Source organism: Enoplosus armatus, chromosome 8 (assembly GCF_043641665.1).
Source record: "Enoplosus armatus isolate fEnoArm2 chromosome 8, fEnoArm2.hap1, whole genome shotgun sequence".
Lineage (NCBI taxonomy): Eukaryota > Metazoa > Chordata > Actinopteri > Centrarchiformes > Enoplosidae > Enoplosus > Enoplosus armatus.
The window spans coordinates 24,703,728-24,723,969 of NC_092187.1; the positions used below are offsets into that span (position 1 = coordinate 24,703,728).

General features: G+C 39.0%; 2 protein-coding genes across 2 annotated transcripts; one reads left to right on the plus strand and one right to left on the minus strand.

Moving 5' to 3' along the window:
* The first annotated feature begins 3,540 nt into the window (after window positions 1-3,540).
* LOC139288731 (galactose-specific lectin nattectin-like) lies at window positions 3,541-6,788 on the plus strand. Its single transcript, XM_070910128.1, has 6 exons — window positions 3,541-3,581; window positions 3,867-3,936; window positions 4,532-4,635; window positions 4,837-4,971; window positions 5,930-6,041; window positions 6,584-6,788. The coding sequence occupies exons 2-6, from the start codon at window positions 3,867-3,869 to the stop codon at window positions 6,643-6,645; spliced, it is 483 nt and encodes a 160-aa protein (XP_070766229.1). The 5' UTR covers window positions 3,541-3,581; the 3' UTR covers window positions 6,646-6,788.
* Window positions 6,789-14,722: 7,934 nt separating this feature from the next.
* Window positions 14,723-17,959, minus strand: LOC139289045 (galactose-specific lectin nattectin-like). The gene is made up of 7 exons (XM_070910545.1): window positions 17,921-17,959; window positions 17,572-17,637; window positions 17,312-17,327; window positions 16,869-16,972; window positions 16,535-16,669; window positions 15,336-15,447; window positions 14,723-14,952 (listed from the first exon to the last, which is right to left on the minus strand). The coding sequence occupies exons 2-7, from the start codon at window positions 17,635-17,637 to the stop codon at window positions 14,891-14,893; spliced, it is 495 nt and encodes a 164-aa protein (XP_070766646.1). The 5' UTR covers window positions 17,921-17,959; the 3' UTR covers window positions 14,723-14,890.
* Window positions 17,960-20,242: the final 2,283 nt, after the last annotated feature.

Consider the following 20,242-nt stretch of genomic DNA (forward strand, 5'->3'; position numbering starts at 1 on the left):
ACCTGCAGTATGCAGACAGTTCCAAAGAGCAAGTTTCTTGCGCCAAAGCTGTCAATAGTTTCTATTGTGGACTACTGAAAACAACACTACTGCATGGAATCACTATCTGTTCCACAACACAGGAGAGTAGGGGTGGGAATCACCAGAGGTCCCACCATATGATATTATCTTAATACTTAAGGCACGATACCATAGTATTGCGATATGCTGAGTATTGCAATACCTTGTGATTTTTCAACTGCAAATTATGTCCCCAAAGGAAAACTTTGTCAACATCGATTTTATCTAATGAGATAAAGTTTTCCGTCTGTTCAGTCTGTTTGTATTGTCTACATCGTCCAACTTCACTGAATGCAGGTATTTTGAACAATGCAACTTCAGCTAAAGTTATGCAGCCCCTTCAGCAATGAGGAATTTGAAAGTAAATACATTTAAAGTACAGTACACTTAAACTGAAATTAAATAAAACGTGCTTTTAAATTAAAACAAAAAGAATGTGCTACTGTTTGCTGCTGGCTTTGAGACAGCCAAGAGGTAGCTGCAGGTCACCAGAGACACTATCTCCTCACCTGGAAGCACAACAAATGCAAACGTACAGTAAATGTCACAGACGAGGAAGTCTATCAAGCCGCACGAACAGGTTCAACAAAAGCATCATTCCACAGAGACACATGATGATTATTTAAGTATTGTATTTAAGTATGAATCTGAGATACTTGTACTTTCCTTGAGTCTTTTCTTTTCGTGCCACTTTCTACTTCTACTCCACATTTCAGAGGGAAATATTGTACCTTTTACTTCACTACAATTAGTTTTAACGGCTTTAGTTACGAGTTACTTTACAAATTAAGATTTTTGCATACGAAACATATAAAGCGTTTATAAAATATGATAGAGAAAATTAAGAGAAGTAAAGGAGGAAAAGAAGTTCAGCCATTAAGAAAATTACAAAAACAACTGCCCACATTGATGCATGTAAAACAACACTGTGCTCATAAAATGTGATTAACTTTCAAATGTAATTATGATTCTATTCAGACAATGATTTAAGTTATTGTTATTGAAGTTATTGTGTCCTTTGACTCATTCCTCCAAGCGTTCAGTAGCTGGTCTGGATTGATAATCTCCTGCTAATAAATTGGCTGTGGCACACCTTCTGAATTCTCGGGTACATGTATCATCCATCAAGTGTCACAGTGTGATCTTCATTTCCCCTCAGCCCGTCTCCAGTCCCTGCTCACTTCTCCCGGGCCATGATCACACTTGACAGACACAGACAAAAGTATTGGGCCACTCCTCTTAATCATTGAATTCAGGTGTTTCATTCAGTCCCATTGCCACAGGTATAAAATCAAGCACCTAGCCATGCAGTCTGCCTTTACAAACATTTGTGAAAGAATGGGTCGTTCTAAAGAGTTCACTGAATTCGAACGTGGTACTGCAATAGGATGCCACCGTTGCAACAAGTCAGTTCGTGAAATTTCTTCTCTCCTAGATATTCCACGATCAACTGGAAGTGGTATTATTGCAAAGTGGAAACGTTTAGGAACCACAGCAGCTCAGCCACGAAGTGGCAGACCACGTAATGTTACAGAGCGGGGTCGCCGAGTGCTGACGCGCATAGTGGTAAAAGTCGCCAAAGCTCTGCTGACTCAACAACTGCAGAGTTCCAAACCAGCTCTGGCATTAATATCAGCACCAAAACTGTGTGCCGGGAGCTTCACGGCATGGGTTTCCATGGCCGAGCAGCTGCACGCAAGCCTTACATCCCCGAGCACAATGCCAAGCGTCAGATGGAGTGGTGTAAAGCATGCCGCCACTGGAGCAGTGGAAACGAGTTCTGTGGAGTGACGAATCACGCATCAGTATATCCTGGCTTAAGTTGCATAAGGTGGCAACAGTAGTGTAAGACTATCTTTGATCACTGCATTTGCAAATATTTTACTTTTTCTTCTTCTTATGTGTTATCCTAAGGCTGTGTGCGCACTGTAGCCTAAGTTCTCTAAAACTGTGGGGTTCCCAAGTAAGTTGTTTCTGGATCAGGGGTTAAAGCAAGTTTAAAAACAGTAACATCAAAATATGAGACACCAAAAATTATGAAGTTTTGTCCAAAAATGGTGACCAAGAGTGTCCTCAGCAAATTAAAGCAAACATCGCAAAAACTTGAAAGGAAATGGCGCTCCACCAATTGGAAGAATCACGTTTAGCCTGGCAAGATAGTCTTAAAGCATAAAGGAAGGCCCTCCGTAATGCCAGAGCGTCCTATTGCTCATCATTAACAGAGGAAAATAAGAACCCCAGGTTTCTTCAGCACCGTAGCCAGGCTGACAGAGAGTCACTGCTCTGTTGAGCCATGTATTCCTATAACCCTCAGCAGTAATGACTTCATGAGCTTCTTTAAAGATAAAATTCAAACTATTAGAAAAACAATTCATCACCTTCTGCCCTCAGGCGATACCGACTTAACTTCAAACACAGGAACCTCAGAAACAGAATCATCTTACTTAAACTAATTAATTAGAATAAAGATGCATTAAAATAAAAATAATTAATCTTAGGTGCTGTATGTAATACTCTTAAGTACCTATACACATGAGAGGTGTAAATCTGTGTTGATTCAGTATGTTGCATTTTTATACCTGATAAACCACATGACTTGTTTCAGAGTGTAGGCCCACTAAGACCAGCAGAGTCAAGGAGGTGAAGGCTTGGGAAGTGATGTTCACTCACTGAAAAACCAGTGAAACCCCAGTAAACCAGATATGCAGCGTCATATAAGGGGTGAACATTTTAGCATTTTGTTTATGTTTTATGTCATCTGCAGTGTCTAAATAGGCCTACTGGTTTTGGAAATTGTGGTTAATAGTCATTACAAATAAGGACAAAAGATTTGTTGTGAGTATATGACAGCAAATACCTGTTGAATATGAATCAGATGGAAACATGGGGTGGGGATAGCCATTTGTAGTTTGATCTGAAGAAAATCTACCATGGAGCTGCTTGTTTTCTTCCAATTTCAAAGCCTCTGCAAAAGACACCCTTCAGAAACCATGCAGCTTAGGTCTAATATTCTTTAAATACACATGGGGAAATATGGGAATCTTATAGAAGGTTTTGGTGCTCTGGTCATTTGAGCTTACATGTTCAAATGATGAACACTTAGATGAAAAATGTGCAAAAGATGACATCATGAGCCTTATTCATGCGTAGTGTAATTTGACGTTTTGAAAGGACACAGCAGTCCACTCAACTTAACTGAACAAAAGCTCAGGTGACCCACTCCGACTGGCCGACAGACCAGCGTTGCCAAGTGTCAGCCTTGAATTACAACCCTAATCTGAATTTCTGCCTAAAAAGGCATCTTATCCAACATTGTTTGAAGAGTATATTGGTCTTTCCTCCAGTCTGAGCTAATAGAGTACTCATTATTATTTACAATAATCAAACAATGTCTTGAGATCAGAGAAAGACACATTGCAGGTGTGTGAGTCGAAGGTATATAAACACTGGGTTTCCCTCTGAAAGACACCCTGCTACCTGCTACTGCTGCAAGTGGAACCTCATCTGATCATCACAACAAGGTGCGGCTCTCATTCCTACCTTTCATCATAGCATCAGCTGTGTTGATTCAAATCTATAGAAATTATTTTTCATCTGTTCATTATTGCATTTAGTGTTCACTTCAAGGGAAATCCCCTTTTCATATATAGTTCTTTACAAGGCCACGTTTCTGTGAAACCTGCTAACTGTCTTTGTTTCATTCATTCACAACAGTCATTTTAACTTTATAATTCAAGTTCACATTTAAAGAATGCACATGCTTATCTATGGTGCATTACTTCATTAATAACTGAGTCTTTACACAGATGGCATCAGCTCTTCATTTCATTGCGGTCCTCTGTTTGACCAGTGGACTGTGGATTGGAGCAAATGTAAGTAACACGCACACTAAAATATTTATTTTTAAAAGATCATTGGTGTCATAACACCTAAACTTCAAACACTAGTACCATGTCTCGGAGCCCAACATCATGTTTTCAACATTATTTCCAAGTTTTGTCTTCAAAATAATTACTGGTGATATATAAGGTAGTGACTAAATACACAATAAAATACTCAATAAAGATCAAGTTTGAGTTGAGTTCAGTGCTAATGATGTTTTCTTTATGTTCACAGGCGCGTCCTGATTCAGGTTGGTACTTGTCCGAGTCTGGGGGGTGAAGGGTCATAATACAGTAGCTGGGACTTTGTGACTGCTGTTCAAGTTATTTATAAGTTTTCAAATTTTTAAGAAACGTTTTTGTTTCTGCAGAATGAGGACTGTGGATGTTTCTTATAGTGTAGTCACTCTATCAGGTTATCAGTATGGATGACAGCAATGAATACAGAAATCAATAACTCTCAATGTACCTATGACATGAGACTTGAATAAACCTGAACCCATTCTTTAAGTCAATTTCAAAAGAGGAACATGACTCTAATTTTCCTCCTGTCACACTTATGCATTGATTGTCATTGTAATCATCTACAGACCATTGCTGTGACACCTGTAAGACCTGCCCTTCTGGTTGGACTCAGTTTGACGATCACTGTTACATGTACAACCACGTTCAAAAGGACTGGGCTGATGCAGAGGTACTTTATGGAACAATATGAGTTCTAACTGCCAAACTGCATTCATGACATTTGCTTTAAACTAGTTTGTTCTTATAAGAATCATTCAGTAGAAGAAGCCGTAAAGCAAACTCTCACTTCTATGTCCTCATTTAACGTATTCCACCTCTCAATGATTTTTTTGTTGTTTTTTTTCATTTCACACGTTGTCTTCCTCATTAGATTGCCTGCATTGCCCTCGGTGGGAATCTGGCCTCAATCCCCAACAAAGACGTGTACGACTTCCTCAAAAAGACAATCCACACAGCGACTAACGAACATAGACGAACTTGGGTTGGAGGCCATGACACAGCAAAGGTGAGCGATTTAACATAAACATGTGTGCCTGATATAGAGTGCTGCAGGGATGACGGATTTTTGTAGGCCAACTCATTTATGGAGTATTGCTGAAAATAAGCTCTGTGGCAAACAAATGTTAATGACACTCACACTTACTCTTACTTACGTGTTGTTCAGCATGATAATCTTCACAATGAACACATGATTTTTGAAGCGGAAATGCAGTCGCCAGAAATAAAAAGCTAACGTTAGGCTACAGTTGCATGTCCAAGCGCGAGTATAAACACAACGAGGCTGTAAGAGCAGACTAGTGAGTAGATGAGTTTCCACATTTGGCATGATGACATTTAACGTCCCCAACAACGTCCGTAATCTCATTTAGCCGCCTTTCATGAGAAACTTAAAAGCTTCAAAATTCAGGAGTGGGGTATTTACTGACGCATTTTATGTTGCAGAACAAAGCGTGAAAATCTCTAAAGCTTGTGTTAGCCACAGACCTTATTTCAGGAATCTGTCCAAAAACCCATTCAAGAAACCCCACTGACTTCGAGACGAATGAAGCGGAAGGGCAAAAATGCAGACTCATTTCCAGGTTTTAGGGCTCATTCCTGCAGAACTCTACTGAATATGTTCTGTTTTTAATTTGGTGGTCACATTGTTGAGAGTCTGGCAGGTGTGATTTGGATTTTGGATGGATCATGTATAACAAAGGTTCCCTGACTGGAGGCCATTTACCTGGTAATGTGTTATACCGCTAAACCACCAGGTCACCCAGTCTCTGGGTTATTTCGACAAACCAGGACATCCATTTCATTTTTTAGTATCAAACTAAATTCTATTCAGCCTCATTGTGTTGGAGTGGTGGCTGACGTCTCAGCTGTGTATATCTCTTCACTATCAGCATGGTTAGAAGTCACTAAGGGTAAAATATCATTTTTGTGATTGGATTGAATTGACCCTCAAAACTTTCTTTCAGGAGGGTGTGTGGTTGTGGACGGATGGGACCAAGTTTGACTTCAAGCTGTGGCGTCGGGGGGAGCCCAACAACAGTGGCAAAAGAGAGCACTGCATGGAGATGAACTACCTCGGTACGCACTGATTATCTGTTTCTCTCCTGCATGTGATTTTTCTGTGGAAATTCTCAACATTCAAGAGAAGAAAAGTCATCTTTTGTAACTCATCCTCTGATATAATCTAGAATATGAATTGTGTTTTGTTATTTGTACATTTGATTGAAAAAAGCAAACACTTGTCAAACATTTGTAGCAGAGGCCTCTAGAGTATTAGAGTTTGTTGTTTGTAGACCTGAAACTATTAGTTAAGTAATCAATTAGTCGATTGACTGAATCAACAATTATTAATTATAGTAAGCGATTAGATATTTAAGTAAAACAAATCATGAGTATTTGTTAGAATTCATCGTATTCTTTGAAGTTAAACTGAATATCTTTGGGTTTGTAGGATAAAACAAGCAGATGAATATCTCAACTTGGGCTTTAGAAAATTGTGACAACTTCTGACATTGCATAAACCAAATGATGAATCAATCAATCGAGAAGATTAATCAATAATTAAAATAATCTTTCTTTGTATGTATATCATTTTTTGTTTGTTAACTTTTAAACTCTAGGTGCTCCCAACGACTTGAGCTGCAACCCAAAGCAATCTTTTGTTTGTGGAAAGCGCCTGTGAAGATCCCTGCCATGTGCTCATACAACTGCCATGATGATGTCACATCCCCACTAATGATGTCACATGCACCAGGATGTACAGCCTCGATGACATCACTGCAGGAAAATATATTGACAGTTCTGATTTGATTTCAAATAAATCAATAAACAGACACATTCTGTTCAACAATTTGTCTCACCTCTTTATATTACCATCTCATATGAAAGCTTAATACTTCTATCTCTACTATGTATACTTCAATTGATCAATCAACTGATTAATCATTTAGTCAATCAATTATTGTATCTCTTCATAGATGGTTTATACCTGCATTCGCAGTATAAAATTCTAACATTTTAAATGACCATAGACGTGCCCCGACAAGTCATCCAGTTCAACAAGAATAGAGATATTCCACCCTGCCTTCTTCTGCTGATACAACAATCAGATAAACTCTACCTCATGAACCACAGAGTTTATACTTTAATCAAAGATAGGTAACAGCATGTATTGTAAAGAATAGGTGGACTTTTGCCATCTGGTCGTCCACATCACACCTGTAAATAATATTATAATGTTTATATATGTGTTTACATATAATATTATGTATAAGAAAAGTGCCCTGAGATAACCTCTGTTATGATTTGGCACTATTTAAATAAAACTGTATTGAACTGAGAGGAGGGATTTGAGGGGAGGGGCAGGAGAGTGTGATTTACATACAGTGGGGCAAAAAAGTATTTAGTCAGCCACCAATTGTGCAAGTTCTCCCACTTAAAAAGATGAGAGGTCTCCAATTTTCATCATAGGTATACCTCAACTATGAGAGACAAAATGAGAAAAAAAAAATCCAGAAAATCACATTGTCTGATTTTTAAAGAATTTATTTGCAAATTATGGTGGAAAATAAGTATTTGGTCAATAACAAAAGTTCATCTCAATACTTTGTTATATACCCTTTGTTGGCAATGACAGAGGTCAAACGTTTTCTGTAAGTCTTCACAAGGTTTTCACACACTGTTGCTGGTATTTTGGCCCATTCCTCCATGCAGACCCCCTCTAGAGCAGTGATGTTTTGGGGCTGTCGCTGGGCAACACAGACTTTCAACTCCCTCCAAAGATTTTCTATGGGGTTGAGATCTGGAGACTGGCTAGGCCACTCCAGGACCTTGAAATGCTTCTTACGAAGCCACTCCTTCGTTGCCCGGGCGGTGTGTTTGGGATCATTGTCATGCTGAAAGACCCAGCCACGTTTCATCTTCAATGCGATACATGGCCCCATTCATTCTTTCCTTTACACGGATCAGTCGTCCTGGTCCCTTTGCAGAAAAACAGCCCCAAAGCATGATGTTTCCACCCCCATGCTTCACAGTAGGTATGGTGTTCTTTGGATGCAATTCTTTCTCCTCCAAACACGACAAGTTGAGTTTTTACCAAAAAGTTCTATTTTGGTTTCATCTGACCATATGACATTCTCCCAATCCTCTTCTGGATCATCCAAATGCTCTCTAGCAAACTTCAGACGGGCCTGGACATGTACTGGCTTAAGCAGGGGGACACGTCTGACACTGCAGGACTTGAGTCCCTGGCGGCGTAGTGTGTTACTGATGGTAGCCTTTGTTACTTTGGTCCCAGCTCTCTGCAGGTCATTCACTAGGTCCCCCCGTGTGGTTCTGGGATTTTTGCTCACCGTTCTCGTGATCATTTTGACCCCACGGGGTGAGATCTTGTGTGGAGCCCCAGATCGAGGGAGATTATCAGTGGTCTTGTATGTCTTCCATTTTCTAATAATTGCTCCCATAGTTGATTTCTTCACACCAAGCTGCTTACCTGTTGCAAATTCAGTCTTCCCAGCCTGGTGCAGGTCTACAATTTTGTTTCTGGTGTCCTTTGACAGCTCTTTGGTCATGGCCATAGTGGAGTTTGGAGTCTGACTGTTTGAGGTTGTGGACAGGTGTCTTTTATACTGATAAAGAGTTCAAACAGGTGCCATTAATACAGGTAATGAGTGGAGGACAGAGGAGCCTCTTAAAGAAGAAGTTACAGGTCTGTGAGAGCCAGAAATCTTGCTTGTTTGTTTGTAAATACTTATTTTACAGAGGAATTTACCAATTAATTCATTAAAAATCCTACAATGTGTCTTTCCCCCCATTCTGTCTCTCATAGTTGAAGTGTACCTATGATGAAAATTACAGGCCTCTCTCATCTTTTTAAGTGGGAGAAATTGCTCAATTGGTGGCTGACTAAATACTTTTTTGCCCCACTGTATGTAACATTTGCCTTTTGAATGTTACATTAAAAACATACTTTGAGCTTTAAATGGTTACTAAGTCTAATAGAAAAATCTTGTAATAGAGAATTTAATTTGTCAGTAATTTTACCTTTATTTGATATTTGTGTTATTTTCATATTTTTCCCATTTTAGATTTCATATTTAATACTAGGCCACCATCAATGAACACAACGCAGAGACTGTTGACTGTTACCACTATCAGCGGTATAAAAAGTAGGGTGTTATAAACTGTATATAGAGATCCAGAACAAATTAAACCCCGTTACACATGTAATCTGCATACTGAGGAAATAATGTCCCTCTTCCTGAACCAGCCGTCCTCCCATCTGTGCCGAAACCTCTGGCATCACTGCACACCTAGCGTACAACAATGACTTCCACAAGCTCAACTTTCTCCCTGCTATTGTTTTCATCTGAGTTACGTTTCCACCAGGTTCCATGACCTTTTGTTGATTTCTCGAAGGCGTTTTAATGGAACCAGTCAGAAAAACGTGCGTTATAAAATCAGTGCCTGAAAATACTCAGACCTTTTGTGTACTGATGTGCTTATCACACCATGCAGGTTTATCTCAGTTTATCTCAGTTTATCTGACTCTTTATGTCAGCAGAAGCAGGCAGGGTGGAATATCTCTTTTCTTCATGAGCTGGATGACTTTTCTGACAGCTCAGGTCTATGGTAATATAAAATGTTATAATTTTATACTGTAAATGCAGAAATAAACTATATATGAAGAGATACAATAAACTGATTGACTAAATGATTAATCAGTTGATTGACTGAATGTTTTTCAAAAGAATTAAGCTTTTGCATGAGATGGTAATATAAAAAACAAAATAAGAGATGAGACAGATTGTTGAGTCATTTAAAATCAAATCAGATATGTGAATAAATAAATGTTTTCCTGCAGTGGTGTCAAATACTCAAATATTAACCAGTGATCTGTTTTAAGGGGGTTGCTTAAAAAATAATGAATCACTTACTTAATTCACTTACTTAAATCCACTAACCGATTACTTAACTAATAGTTTCAGGTCTACAAACAACAAACTCTAATACTCTAGAGGTCTCTGCTACAAAATGTTTCTTTTTTTCAATCAAATGTACAAATAACAAAACAGAAGTGTTGTTGGGCTGCTTGTAACGCCACTCTTCGAAATGAAACTTGGTACCATCACTCCACATCCACACACCTGAAAGAAGGTTTTAAAGGTCAATTCAGTCCAATCATAAAAATGATATTTTGCCCTGGGTGACATCTAACCATGCTGATAGTGAAGAGATATACACAGCTGAGACGTCAGCCACCACTCCAACACAATGAGGCTGAATAGAATTTAGTTTGTGATACTAGAAAATGAAATGTATATCCTGGTTTGCAAAATAACCCACAGACTGGGTGACCTGGTGGTTTAGCAGTATAACACATTACCAGGTAAATGGCCTCCAGTCAGGGAACTTTGTCCCTTATTTTCCCGTGAGCTCTCCACTGTGTGGTATCAAATAAAAGCAAAATGCCTTCATGAAAGAAGGATCCACAGACCTTGAGTGGTCTGCTGTGTCCTTTTAAAAAGTCAAATTAGACTACGCATGAATGAGGCTCATCATGTCGTCTTTTGCAGATTTTTCATCTAAGTGTTCATCATTTGAACATGTAAGCTCAAATGACCAGAGCACCAAAACCTTCTATAAGATTCCCATATTTCCCCATGTGTATTTAAAGAATATTAGACCTAAGCTGCATGGTTTCTGAAGGGTGTCTTTTGCAGAGGCTTTGAAATTGGAAGAAAACAAGCAGCTCCATGGTAGATTTTCTTCAGATCAAACTACAAATGGCTATCCCCACCCCATGTTTCCATCTGATTCATATTCAACAGGTATTTGCTGTCATATACTCACAACAAATCTTTTGTCCTTATTTGTAATGACTATTAACCACAATTTCCCAAACCAGTAAATTGGCCTTATTTAGACACTGCAGATGACATAAAACATAAACAAAATGCTCAAATGTTCACCCCTTATATGACGCTGCATATTTGGTTTACTGGGGTTTACTGGTTTTTCAGTGAGTGAACATCACTTCCCAAGCCTTCACCTCCTTGACTCTGCTGGTCTTAGTGGGCCTACACTCTGAAACAAGTCATGTGGTTTATCAGGTATAAAAATGCAACATACTGAATCAACACAGATTTACACCTCTCATGTGTATAGGTACTTAAGAGTATTACATACAGCACCTAAGATTAATTCTTTTTATTTTAATGCATCTTTATTTTAATTAATTAGTTTAAGTAAGATGATTCTGTTTCTGAGGTTCCTGTGTTTGAAGTTAAGTCGGTATCGCCTGAGGGCAGAAGGTGATGAATTGTTTTTCTAATACTTTGAATTTTATCTTTAAAGAAGCTCATGAAGTCATTACTGCTGAGGGTTATAGGAATACATGGCTCAACAGAGCAGTGACTCTCTGTCAGCCTGGCTACGGTGCTGAAGAAACCTGGGGTTCTTATTTTCCTCTGTTAATGATGAGCAATAGGACGCTCTGGCGTTACGGAGGGCCTTCCTTTATGCTTTAAGACTATCTTGCCAGGCTAAACGTGATTCTTCCAATTGGTGGAGCGCCATTTCCTTTCAAGTTTTTGCGATGTTTGCTTTAATTTGCTGAGGACACTCTTGGTCACCATTTTTGGACAAAACTTCATAATTTTTGGTGTCTCATATTTTGATGTTACTGTTTTTAAACTTGCTTTAACCCCTGATCCAGAAACAACTTACTTGGGAACCCCACAGTTTTAGAGAACTTAGGCTACAGTGCGCACACAGCCTTAGGATAACACATAAGAAGAAGAAAAAGTAAAATATTTGCAAATGCAGTGATCAAAGATAGTCTTACACTACTGTTGCCACCTTATGCAACTTAAGCCAGGATATACTGATGCGTGATTCGTCACTCCACAGAACTCGTTTCCACTGCTCCAGTGGCGGCGTGCTTTACACCACTCCATCCGACGCTTGGCATTGTGCTCGGTGATGTAAGGCTTGCGTGAAGCTCCCGGCATACAGTTTTGGTGCTGATATTAATGCCAGAGCTGGTTTGGAACTCTGCAGTTGTTGAGTCAGCAGAGCTTTGGCGACTTTTACCACTATGCGCGTCAGCACTCGGCGACCCCGCTCTGTAACATTACGTGGTCTGCCACTTCGTGGCTGAGCTGCTGTGGTTCCTAAACGTTTCCACTTTGCAATAATACCACTTCCAGTTGATCGTGGAATATCTAGGAGAGAAGAAATTTCACGAACTGACTTGTTGCAACGGTGGCATCCTATTGCAGTACCACGTTCGAATTCAGTGAACTCTTTAGAACGACCCATTCTTTCACAAATGTTTGTAAAGGCAGACTGCATGGCTAGGTGCTTGATTTTATACCTGTGGCAATGGGACTGAATGAAACACCTGAATTCAATGATTAAGAGGAGTGGCCCAATACTTTTGTCTGTGTCTGTCAAGTGTGATCATGGCCCGGGAGAAGTGAGCAGGGACTGGAGACGGGCTGAGGGGAAATGAAGATCACACTGTGACACTTGATGGATGATACATGTACCCGAGAATTCAGAAGGTGTGCCACAGCCAATTTATTAGCAGGAGATTATCAATCCAGACCAGCTACTGAACGCTTGGAGGAATGAGTCAAAGGACACAATAACTTCAATAACAATAACTTAAATCATTGTCTGAATAGAATCATAATTACATTTGAAAGCTAATCACATTTTATGAGCACAGTGTTGTTTTATATGCATCAATGTGGGCAGTTGTTTTTGTAACTTTCTTAATGGCTGAACTTCTTTTCCTCCTTTACTTCTCTTAATTTTCTCTATCATATTTTATAAACGCTTTATATGTTTCGTATGCAAAAATCTTAATTTGTAAAGTAACTCGTAACTAAAGCCGTTAAAAGTAATTGTAGTGAAGTAAAAGGTACAATATTTCCCTCTGAAATGTGGAGTAGAAGTAGAAAGTGGCACGAAAAGAAAAGACTCAAGGAAAGTACAAGTATCTCAGATTCATACTTAAATACAATACTTAAATAATCATCATGTGTCTCTGTGGAATGATGCTTTTGTTGAACCTGTTCGTGCGGTTTGTTAGACTTCCTCGTCTGTGACATTTACTGTACGTTTGCATTTGTTGTGCTTCCAGGTGAGGAGATAGTGTCTCTGGTGACCTGCAGCTACCTCTTGGCTGTCTCAAAGCCAGCAGCAAACAGTAGCACATTCTTTTTGTTTTAATTTAAAAGCACGTTTTATTTAATTTCAGTTTAAGTGTACTGTACTTTAAATGTATTTACTTTCAAATTCCTCAGTTGCTGAAGGGGCTGCATAACTTTAGCTGAAGTTGCATTGTTCAAAATACCTGCATTCAGTGAAGTTGGACGATGTCGACAAAACAAACAGTTCAGTTTGTCAGGTGAATGCCACATTTATGATGATTTATGAGGGTTTTTTTTGACAGTGTTGGTCAATCTGTCTCCCATTTTGCTGCAATAAAATGATTGAAGCGAGATGAACAGACGGAAAACTTTATCTCATTAAAATCGATGTTGACAAAGTTTTCCTTTGGGGACATAATTTGCAGTTGAAAAATCACAAGGTATTGCAATACTCAGCATATCGCAATACTATGGTATCGTGCCTTAAGTATTAAGATAATATCATATGGTGGGACCTCTGGTGATTCCCACCCCTACTCTCCTGTGTTGTGGAACAGATAGTGATTCCATGCAGTAGTGTTGTTTTCAGTAGTCCACAATAGAAACTATTGACAGCTTTGGCGCAAGAAACTTGCTCTTTGGAACTGTCTGCATACTGCAGGTGATCTGTGCAGTGGTGGAATGTACTTTTACTCAAGTACTCATGTACAAATATAGTACAAACTTGGGGTACTTGTATTTTCTTGTCATGCCACTTTCTGCTTCTACTCCACTACATCTCAGAGGGAACTATTGTAGATTTCACTTCAGTTCATTTATCTAACAGCTTTTGCAACTAGGCACCACAAATGTGGTGAGGATGTCCAGTAGCTATCAGAGCTATCAGAGCATGTGAGCAGAGTTGAATTGAACCTGAGCGAGGAGCGCACTTGAACCATTGACATATATAAAAACAAATACTTGAACTTGAACTCACTGAGCACTGAACAGGAGCGAATTTTGAGCATGTTTTTTCGTCCTGGGAGCTGGGAACGGCAACGGACCGGAGGGAAGCGATGGAGCAGAGTTTCTTTTAACTGAACTCCGATCACACGCTCTGGTGGCTATGCAAACAGCCTAACGTTTGAGCGTAATATTTCTTCAATTTAAAATCAATATTCAATGAATGCAGAGGTGACAATTCATCATTAATTTACAACATACATTATTAAACCCTAAATGCATATCTGTCTGCAAAGTGCTCCATGCTCTGCGCTTGGGGTCAATAGGCTATGACTTCAACTCCTATTCTTTGTAACTTCATTCTGAAAGGCTACGAGCCAGTCGAGGGCGCTCCAAAACTTAGGGGTAGTCCCCTCAAAGCCCTCCTCTCCATGCCAAAATGGTAACAGAACATCGAAACTGAAAAACACTGTCAATGAAAAAAAAGTGATTTGAAGAAAAAATCTGAACAAAAATATCAAAATAAAATGAAATCATTTTTAATGCTTTTATTTTTCAATGCAAATGTTTCAATGCCAATGTTTCCTTTTTCAATTCCGGTTTTGTTTTCAATGCCAATTTTATTTTTGTTGGCAAATGACAAGGAGGTGAGACAGATTGTTGAACAAGATTTATCTGTTTATTGATTCATTTGAAATCAAATCAGAACTGTCAATATATTTTCCTGCAGTGATGTCATCGGGGCTGTACATCCTAGTGCATGTGACGTCATTAGTGGGGATGCGACATCATCATGGCAGATGTAACAGCACATGGCAGGGATCTTCACAGGCACTTTCCACAAACAAAAGATTTCTTTGGGTCGCAGCTCAAGTCGTTGGGAGCACCTAGAGTTTAAAAGTTAATAAACAAACAATTAGACCTACAATGAAAGATTATTTTAATTATTGATTAATCTGACTTCTTTCTTGATTGATTCATCATTTGGTTCATGCAATGTCAGAAGTTGTCAAAATTCCCTAAAGCCCAGGTTGAGATATTCATCTGCTTGTTTTATGCAACAAACAGTCCAAAAACCCAAAGATATTCAGTTTAACGTCAAAGAATACAAGGAATTCTAGCAAATACTCATGATTTGCTTTACTTAAATATTTAGTCACTTACCAGAATTGTTGATTTAGTCAATTACTTTTCTTGAATATTGAGAATTTCCACATTGCTTCAGAAGAAAAAATGACATGCAAGAGAGAAATAGATAATCAATGCGTACCGAGGTAGTTCAACTCCATGCAGTGCTCGCTTCTGCCACTGTTGTTGGGCTCCCCCCGACGCCACAGCTTGAAGTCAAACTTGGTTCCATCCGTCCACAACCACACACCCTCCTGAAAGAAAGTTTTAAGGGTCAATTCAATCCAATCACAACAATGATATTTTACCCTTACTTACATCTAACCATGCTGATAGTGAAGAGATATACACAGCTGAGACGTCAGCCACCACTCCAACACAATGAGGCTGAATAGAATTTAGTTTGATACTAAAAAATGAAATGGATGTCCTGGTTTGTCAAAATAACCCACAGACTGGGTGACCTGGTGGTTTAGCGGTATAACACATTACTATGTAACTGGCCCCAGGTCAGTGACCTTTGTTATACATAATCCCCCTCATGTCCCGTCACCTCTCTACTGTGTGGTATCAAATAAAAGCAAAATGTCTTCATGAAAACACAATCAACAGACTGATCGAAACAATTTTGGGCTAAAGGTGAGAATTATTGACAGTGAGGTCTGTAGATCATGATTGGTTACAGTATGTAAAGAGTTGGTGGAAATGAGTCGGCATTTTTGCCCTTCCGCTTCATTCGTCTCGAAGTCAGTGGGGTTTCTTGAATGGGTTTTTGGACAGATTCCTGAAATAAGGTCTGTGGCTAACACAAGCTTTAGAGATTTTCACGCTTTGTTCTGCGACATAAAATGCATCAGTAAATACCCCACTCCTGAATTTTGAAGCTTTTACGTGTCTTAAAAAAGACGGCTAAATGAGATTACAGACGTTGTCGGGGACGTTAAATGTCATCATGCCGAATGTGGAAACTCATCTACTCACTAGTTTGATTTTACAGCCTCGTTGTGTTTATACTCGAGCTCGGATATGCAACCGTGGTGTAGTTTGTTTATAGCCTAACCTTAGCTCTTTATTTCTGGTGACTGCATTTACGCTTCAAAAATCATGTGTTCAGTTGTGAAGATTATCTTGCTGAACAACACATGTAAGTGTCATTAACATTTGTTTGCCACAGAGCTTATTTTCAGCAATAATCCATAAATCATTTTGGCTTTTTTCAAGGGAACCAGGGCGATGCTAACTTCTGAGTTGGCCTACAAAAATCCGTCATCCCTGCAGCACTCTATATCAGGCACGCAGGGGATAGTTGCATCGTGTCATGTTTATTGTTAAATCGCTCACCTTTGCTGTGTCATGGCCTCCAACCCAAGTTCGTCTATGTTCGTTAGTCGCTGCGTGGATTGTCTTTATGAGGAAGTCGTACACGTCTTTGTTGGGGATTGAGGCCAGATTCCCACCGAGGGCAATGCAGGCAATCTAATGAGGAAGACAACGTGTGAAATGAAAAAAGAAACAAAAAATCATTGAGAGATGGAATACGTTAAATGAGGACATAGAAGTGAGAGTTTGGTTTACGGCTTCTTCTACTGAATGATTCTTATAAGAACAAACTAGTTTAAAGCAAATGTCATGAATACAGTTAGGCAGTTAGAACTCATATTGCTCCATAAAGTACCTCTGCATCAGCCCAGTCCTTTTGATCATGGTTAAACATGTAACAGTGATCGTCAAACTGAGTCCAACCAGAAGGGCAGGTCCTACAGGTGTCACAGCAATGGTCTGTAGATGATTACAATGACAATCAATGCATAAGTGTGACAGGAGGAAAATTAGAGTCATGTTCCTCTTTTGAAATTGACTTAAAGAATGGGTTCAGGTTTATTCAAGTCTCATGTCATAGGTACATTGAGAGTTATTGATTTCTGTATTCATTGCTGTCATCCATACTGATAACCTGATAGAGTGACAACACTATAAGAAACATCCACAGTCCTCATTCTGCAGAAACAAAAACGTTTCTTAAAAATTTGAAAACTTATAAATAACTTGAACAGCAGTCACAAAGTCCCAGCTACTGTATTATGACCCTTCACCCCCCAGACTCGGACAAGTACCAACCTGAATCAGGACGCGCCTGTGAACATAAAGAAAACATCATTAGCACTGAACTCAACTCAAACTTGATCTTTATTGAGTATTTTATTGTGTATTTAGTCACTACCTTATATATCACCAGTAGTTATTTTGAAGACAAAACTTGGAAATAATGTTGAAAACATGATGTTGGGCTCCGAGACATGGTACTAGTGTTTGAAGTTTAGGTGTTATGACACCAATGATCTTTTAAGAATAAATATTTTAGTGTGCGTGTTACTTACATTTGCTCCAATCCACAGTCCACTGGTCAAACAGAGGACCGCAATGAAATGAAGAGCTGATGCCATCTGTGTAAAGACTCAGTTATTAATGAAGTAATGCACCATAGATAAGCATGTGCATTCTTTAAATGTGAACTTGAATTATAAAGTTAAAATGACTGTTGTGAATGAATGAAACAAAGACAGTTAGCAGGTTTCACAGAAACGAGGCCTTGTAAAGAACTATATATGAAAAGGGGATTTTCCCTTGAAAACAATAAATGTAATAATGAACAGATGAAAAATAATTTCTATAGATTTGAATCAACACAGCTGATGCTATGATGAAAGGTAGGAATGAGAGCCGCACCTTGTTGTGATGATCAGATGAGGTTCCACTTGCAGCAGTAGCAGGTAGCAGGGTGTCTTTGAGAGGGAAATCCAGTGTTTATATACCTCGGACTAACACACCTGCAACGTGTTTTTGTGATCTCAGGATATTGTTCGATCATTGTAATTAATAATGAGTAATAAATTGGCTCAGACCTGTGGGATGCCCGGAATACTCTTCAAACAATGTGACAAAATATGGATCCAGTGTTTTTAAAGGTATCAGCTGCAGCATTTGCTACACACATTAGAATTAGGAGTGTAATGTAATGTGTTTTAATTCTGGTCATTAATTTTGGGTTGTGTCTTTGGCCAAGCACTTGTGAAGGAAGGGTCTAGTCCAAACCTAGAGTACATATGTGGACCGGGTTGTCCGTGTTCTTTGGACATTTAGTATAAAACAGAAAGTCATATAATGATGTTAAGTACAATGCTGCTGCTGGCCTATTTACTCATGATGATCCTCTCCCCATTTTCAAACACGATGTTTGAAATTAAACAGAATCATCTTACTTAAACACTCATTAGAGGTTTGTTCAAGGGAGATGTCAGCAAGTCTCCCAGCAGTGTTCACAGAATCCACCCTGGGTCCCGTTTACATGTTTCTCAGTGCTGAATATTTAATTGCTGCAATAGAAGGTAACATACCTGTGTATGTATGAAATGTGTAATTAAAATAAAGATGCATTAAAATAAAAAGAATTAATCTTAGGTGCTGTATGTAATACTCTTAAGTACCTATACACATGAGAGGTGTAAATCTGTGTTGATTCAGTATGTTGCATTTTTATACCTGATAAACCACATGACTTGTTTCAGAGTGTAGGCCCACTAAGACCAGCAGAGTCAAGGAGGTGAAGGCTTGGGAAGTGATGTTCACTCACTGAAAAACCAGTAAACCCCAGTAAACCAAATATGCAGCATCATATAAGGGGTGAACATTTTAGCATTTTGTTTATGTTTTATGTCATCTGCAGTGTCTAAATAAGGCCAATTTACTGGTTTTGGAAATTGCGGTTAATAGTCATTACAAATAAGGACAAAAGATTTGTTGTGAGTATATGACAGCAAATACCTGTTGAATATGAATCAGATGGAAACATGGGGTGGGGATAGCCATTTGTAGTTTGATCTGAAGAAAATCTACCATGGAGCTGCTTGTTTTCTTCCAATTTCAAAGCCTCTGCAAAAGACACCCTTCAGAAACCATGCAGCTTAGGTCTAATATTCTTTAAATACACATGGGGAAATATGGGAATCTTATAGAAGGTTTTGGTGCTCTGGTCATTTGAGCTTACATGTTCAAATGATGAACACTTTGATGAAAAATCTGCAAAAGATGACATGATGAGCCTCATTCATGCGTAGTCTAATTTGACTTTTTAAAAGGACACAGCAGACCACTCAAGGTCTGTGGATCCTTCTTTCATGAAGGCATTTTGCTTTTATTTGATACCACACAGTGGAGAGCTCACGGGAAAATAAGGGACAAAGTTCCCTGACTGGAGGCCATTTACCTGGTAATGTGTTATACCGCTTAACCACCAGGTCACCCAGTCTGTGGGTTATTTTACAAACCAGGACATACATTTCATTTTCTAGTATCACAAACTAATTCTATTCAGCCTCATTGTGTTGGAGTGGTGGCTGACGTCTCAGCTGTGTATATCTCTTCACTATCAGCATGGTTAGATGTCACCCAGGGCAAAATATCATTTTTATGATTGGACTGAATTGACCTTTAAAACCTTCTTTCAGGTGTGTGGATGTGGAGTGATGGTACCAAGTTTCATTTCGAAGAGTGGCGTTACAAGCAGCCCAACAACACTGCTGGAACAGAGCACTGCATGGAGATGAAGTACCTCGGTACACACTGATTATCTGTTGCCCTTTTACATGTGAGTTTTCTTTAGTAGAAATGTGGAAATTGTCAATACTCAAGAAAGGAAAAGTTAACTTTGCTAACTGATCACCTGATATAATCCTGAATATGAATTGTGTTTTGTTATTTGTACATTTGATTGAAAAAAGCAAACAACAACCCCCTGAAAACAGATCACTGGTTCAAATGTGAGTATTTGCTAAATGTCTTCGTGTTCTTTGATAGTAAAATGAATATATTTGGGTTTTCTAAATATCATTCATTCATTCATTGCAGCCCTAATTGCTTGTTTATAAACTTTTAAACTTTAGGTTTTGCTAACGACGTGAGCATTTGCTTGTGGTATGTGCCTATGAAGATCCCGGCCGACACATCTGCCATGATGATGTCACACCCCCACTGATGATGTCACACCACCAG

Coding starts and splice junctions, on each gene's coding strand:
- LOC139288731 (XM_070910128.1), top strand. CDS start 3,867: ATGGCATCAGCTCTTCATTTCATTGCGGTCCTCTGTTTGACCAGTGGA. Junction 3,937..4,531: donor GTGGATTGGAGCAAATGTAA/GTAACACGCACA, acceptor AATCATCTACAG/ACCATTGCTGTGACACCTGT. Junction 6,042..6,583: donor CATGGAGATGAACTACCTCG/GTACGCACTGAT, acceptor TTTAAACTCTAG/GTGCTCCCAACGACTTGAGC.
- LOC139289045 (XM_070910545.1), bottom strand. CDS start 17,637: ATGGCATCAGCTCTTCATTTCATTGCGGTCCTCTGTTTGACCAGTGGA. Junction 15,448..16,534: donor GAGGCCATGACACAGCAAAG/GTGAGCGATTTA, acceptor ACTTTCTTTCAG/GAGGGTGTGTGGTTGTGGAC. Junction 14,953..15,335: donor CATGGAGTTGAACTACCTCG/GTACGCATTGAT, acceptor TTTAAACTCTAG/GTGCTCCCAACGACTTGAGC.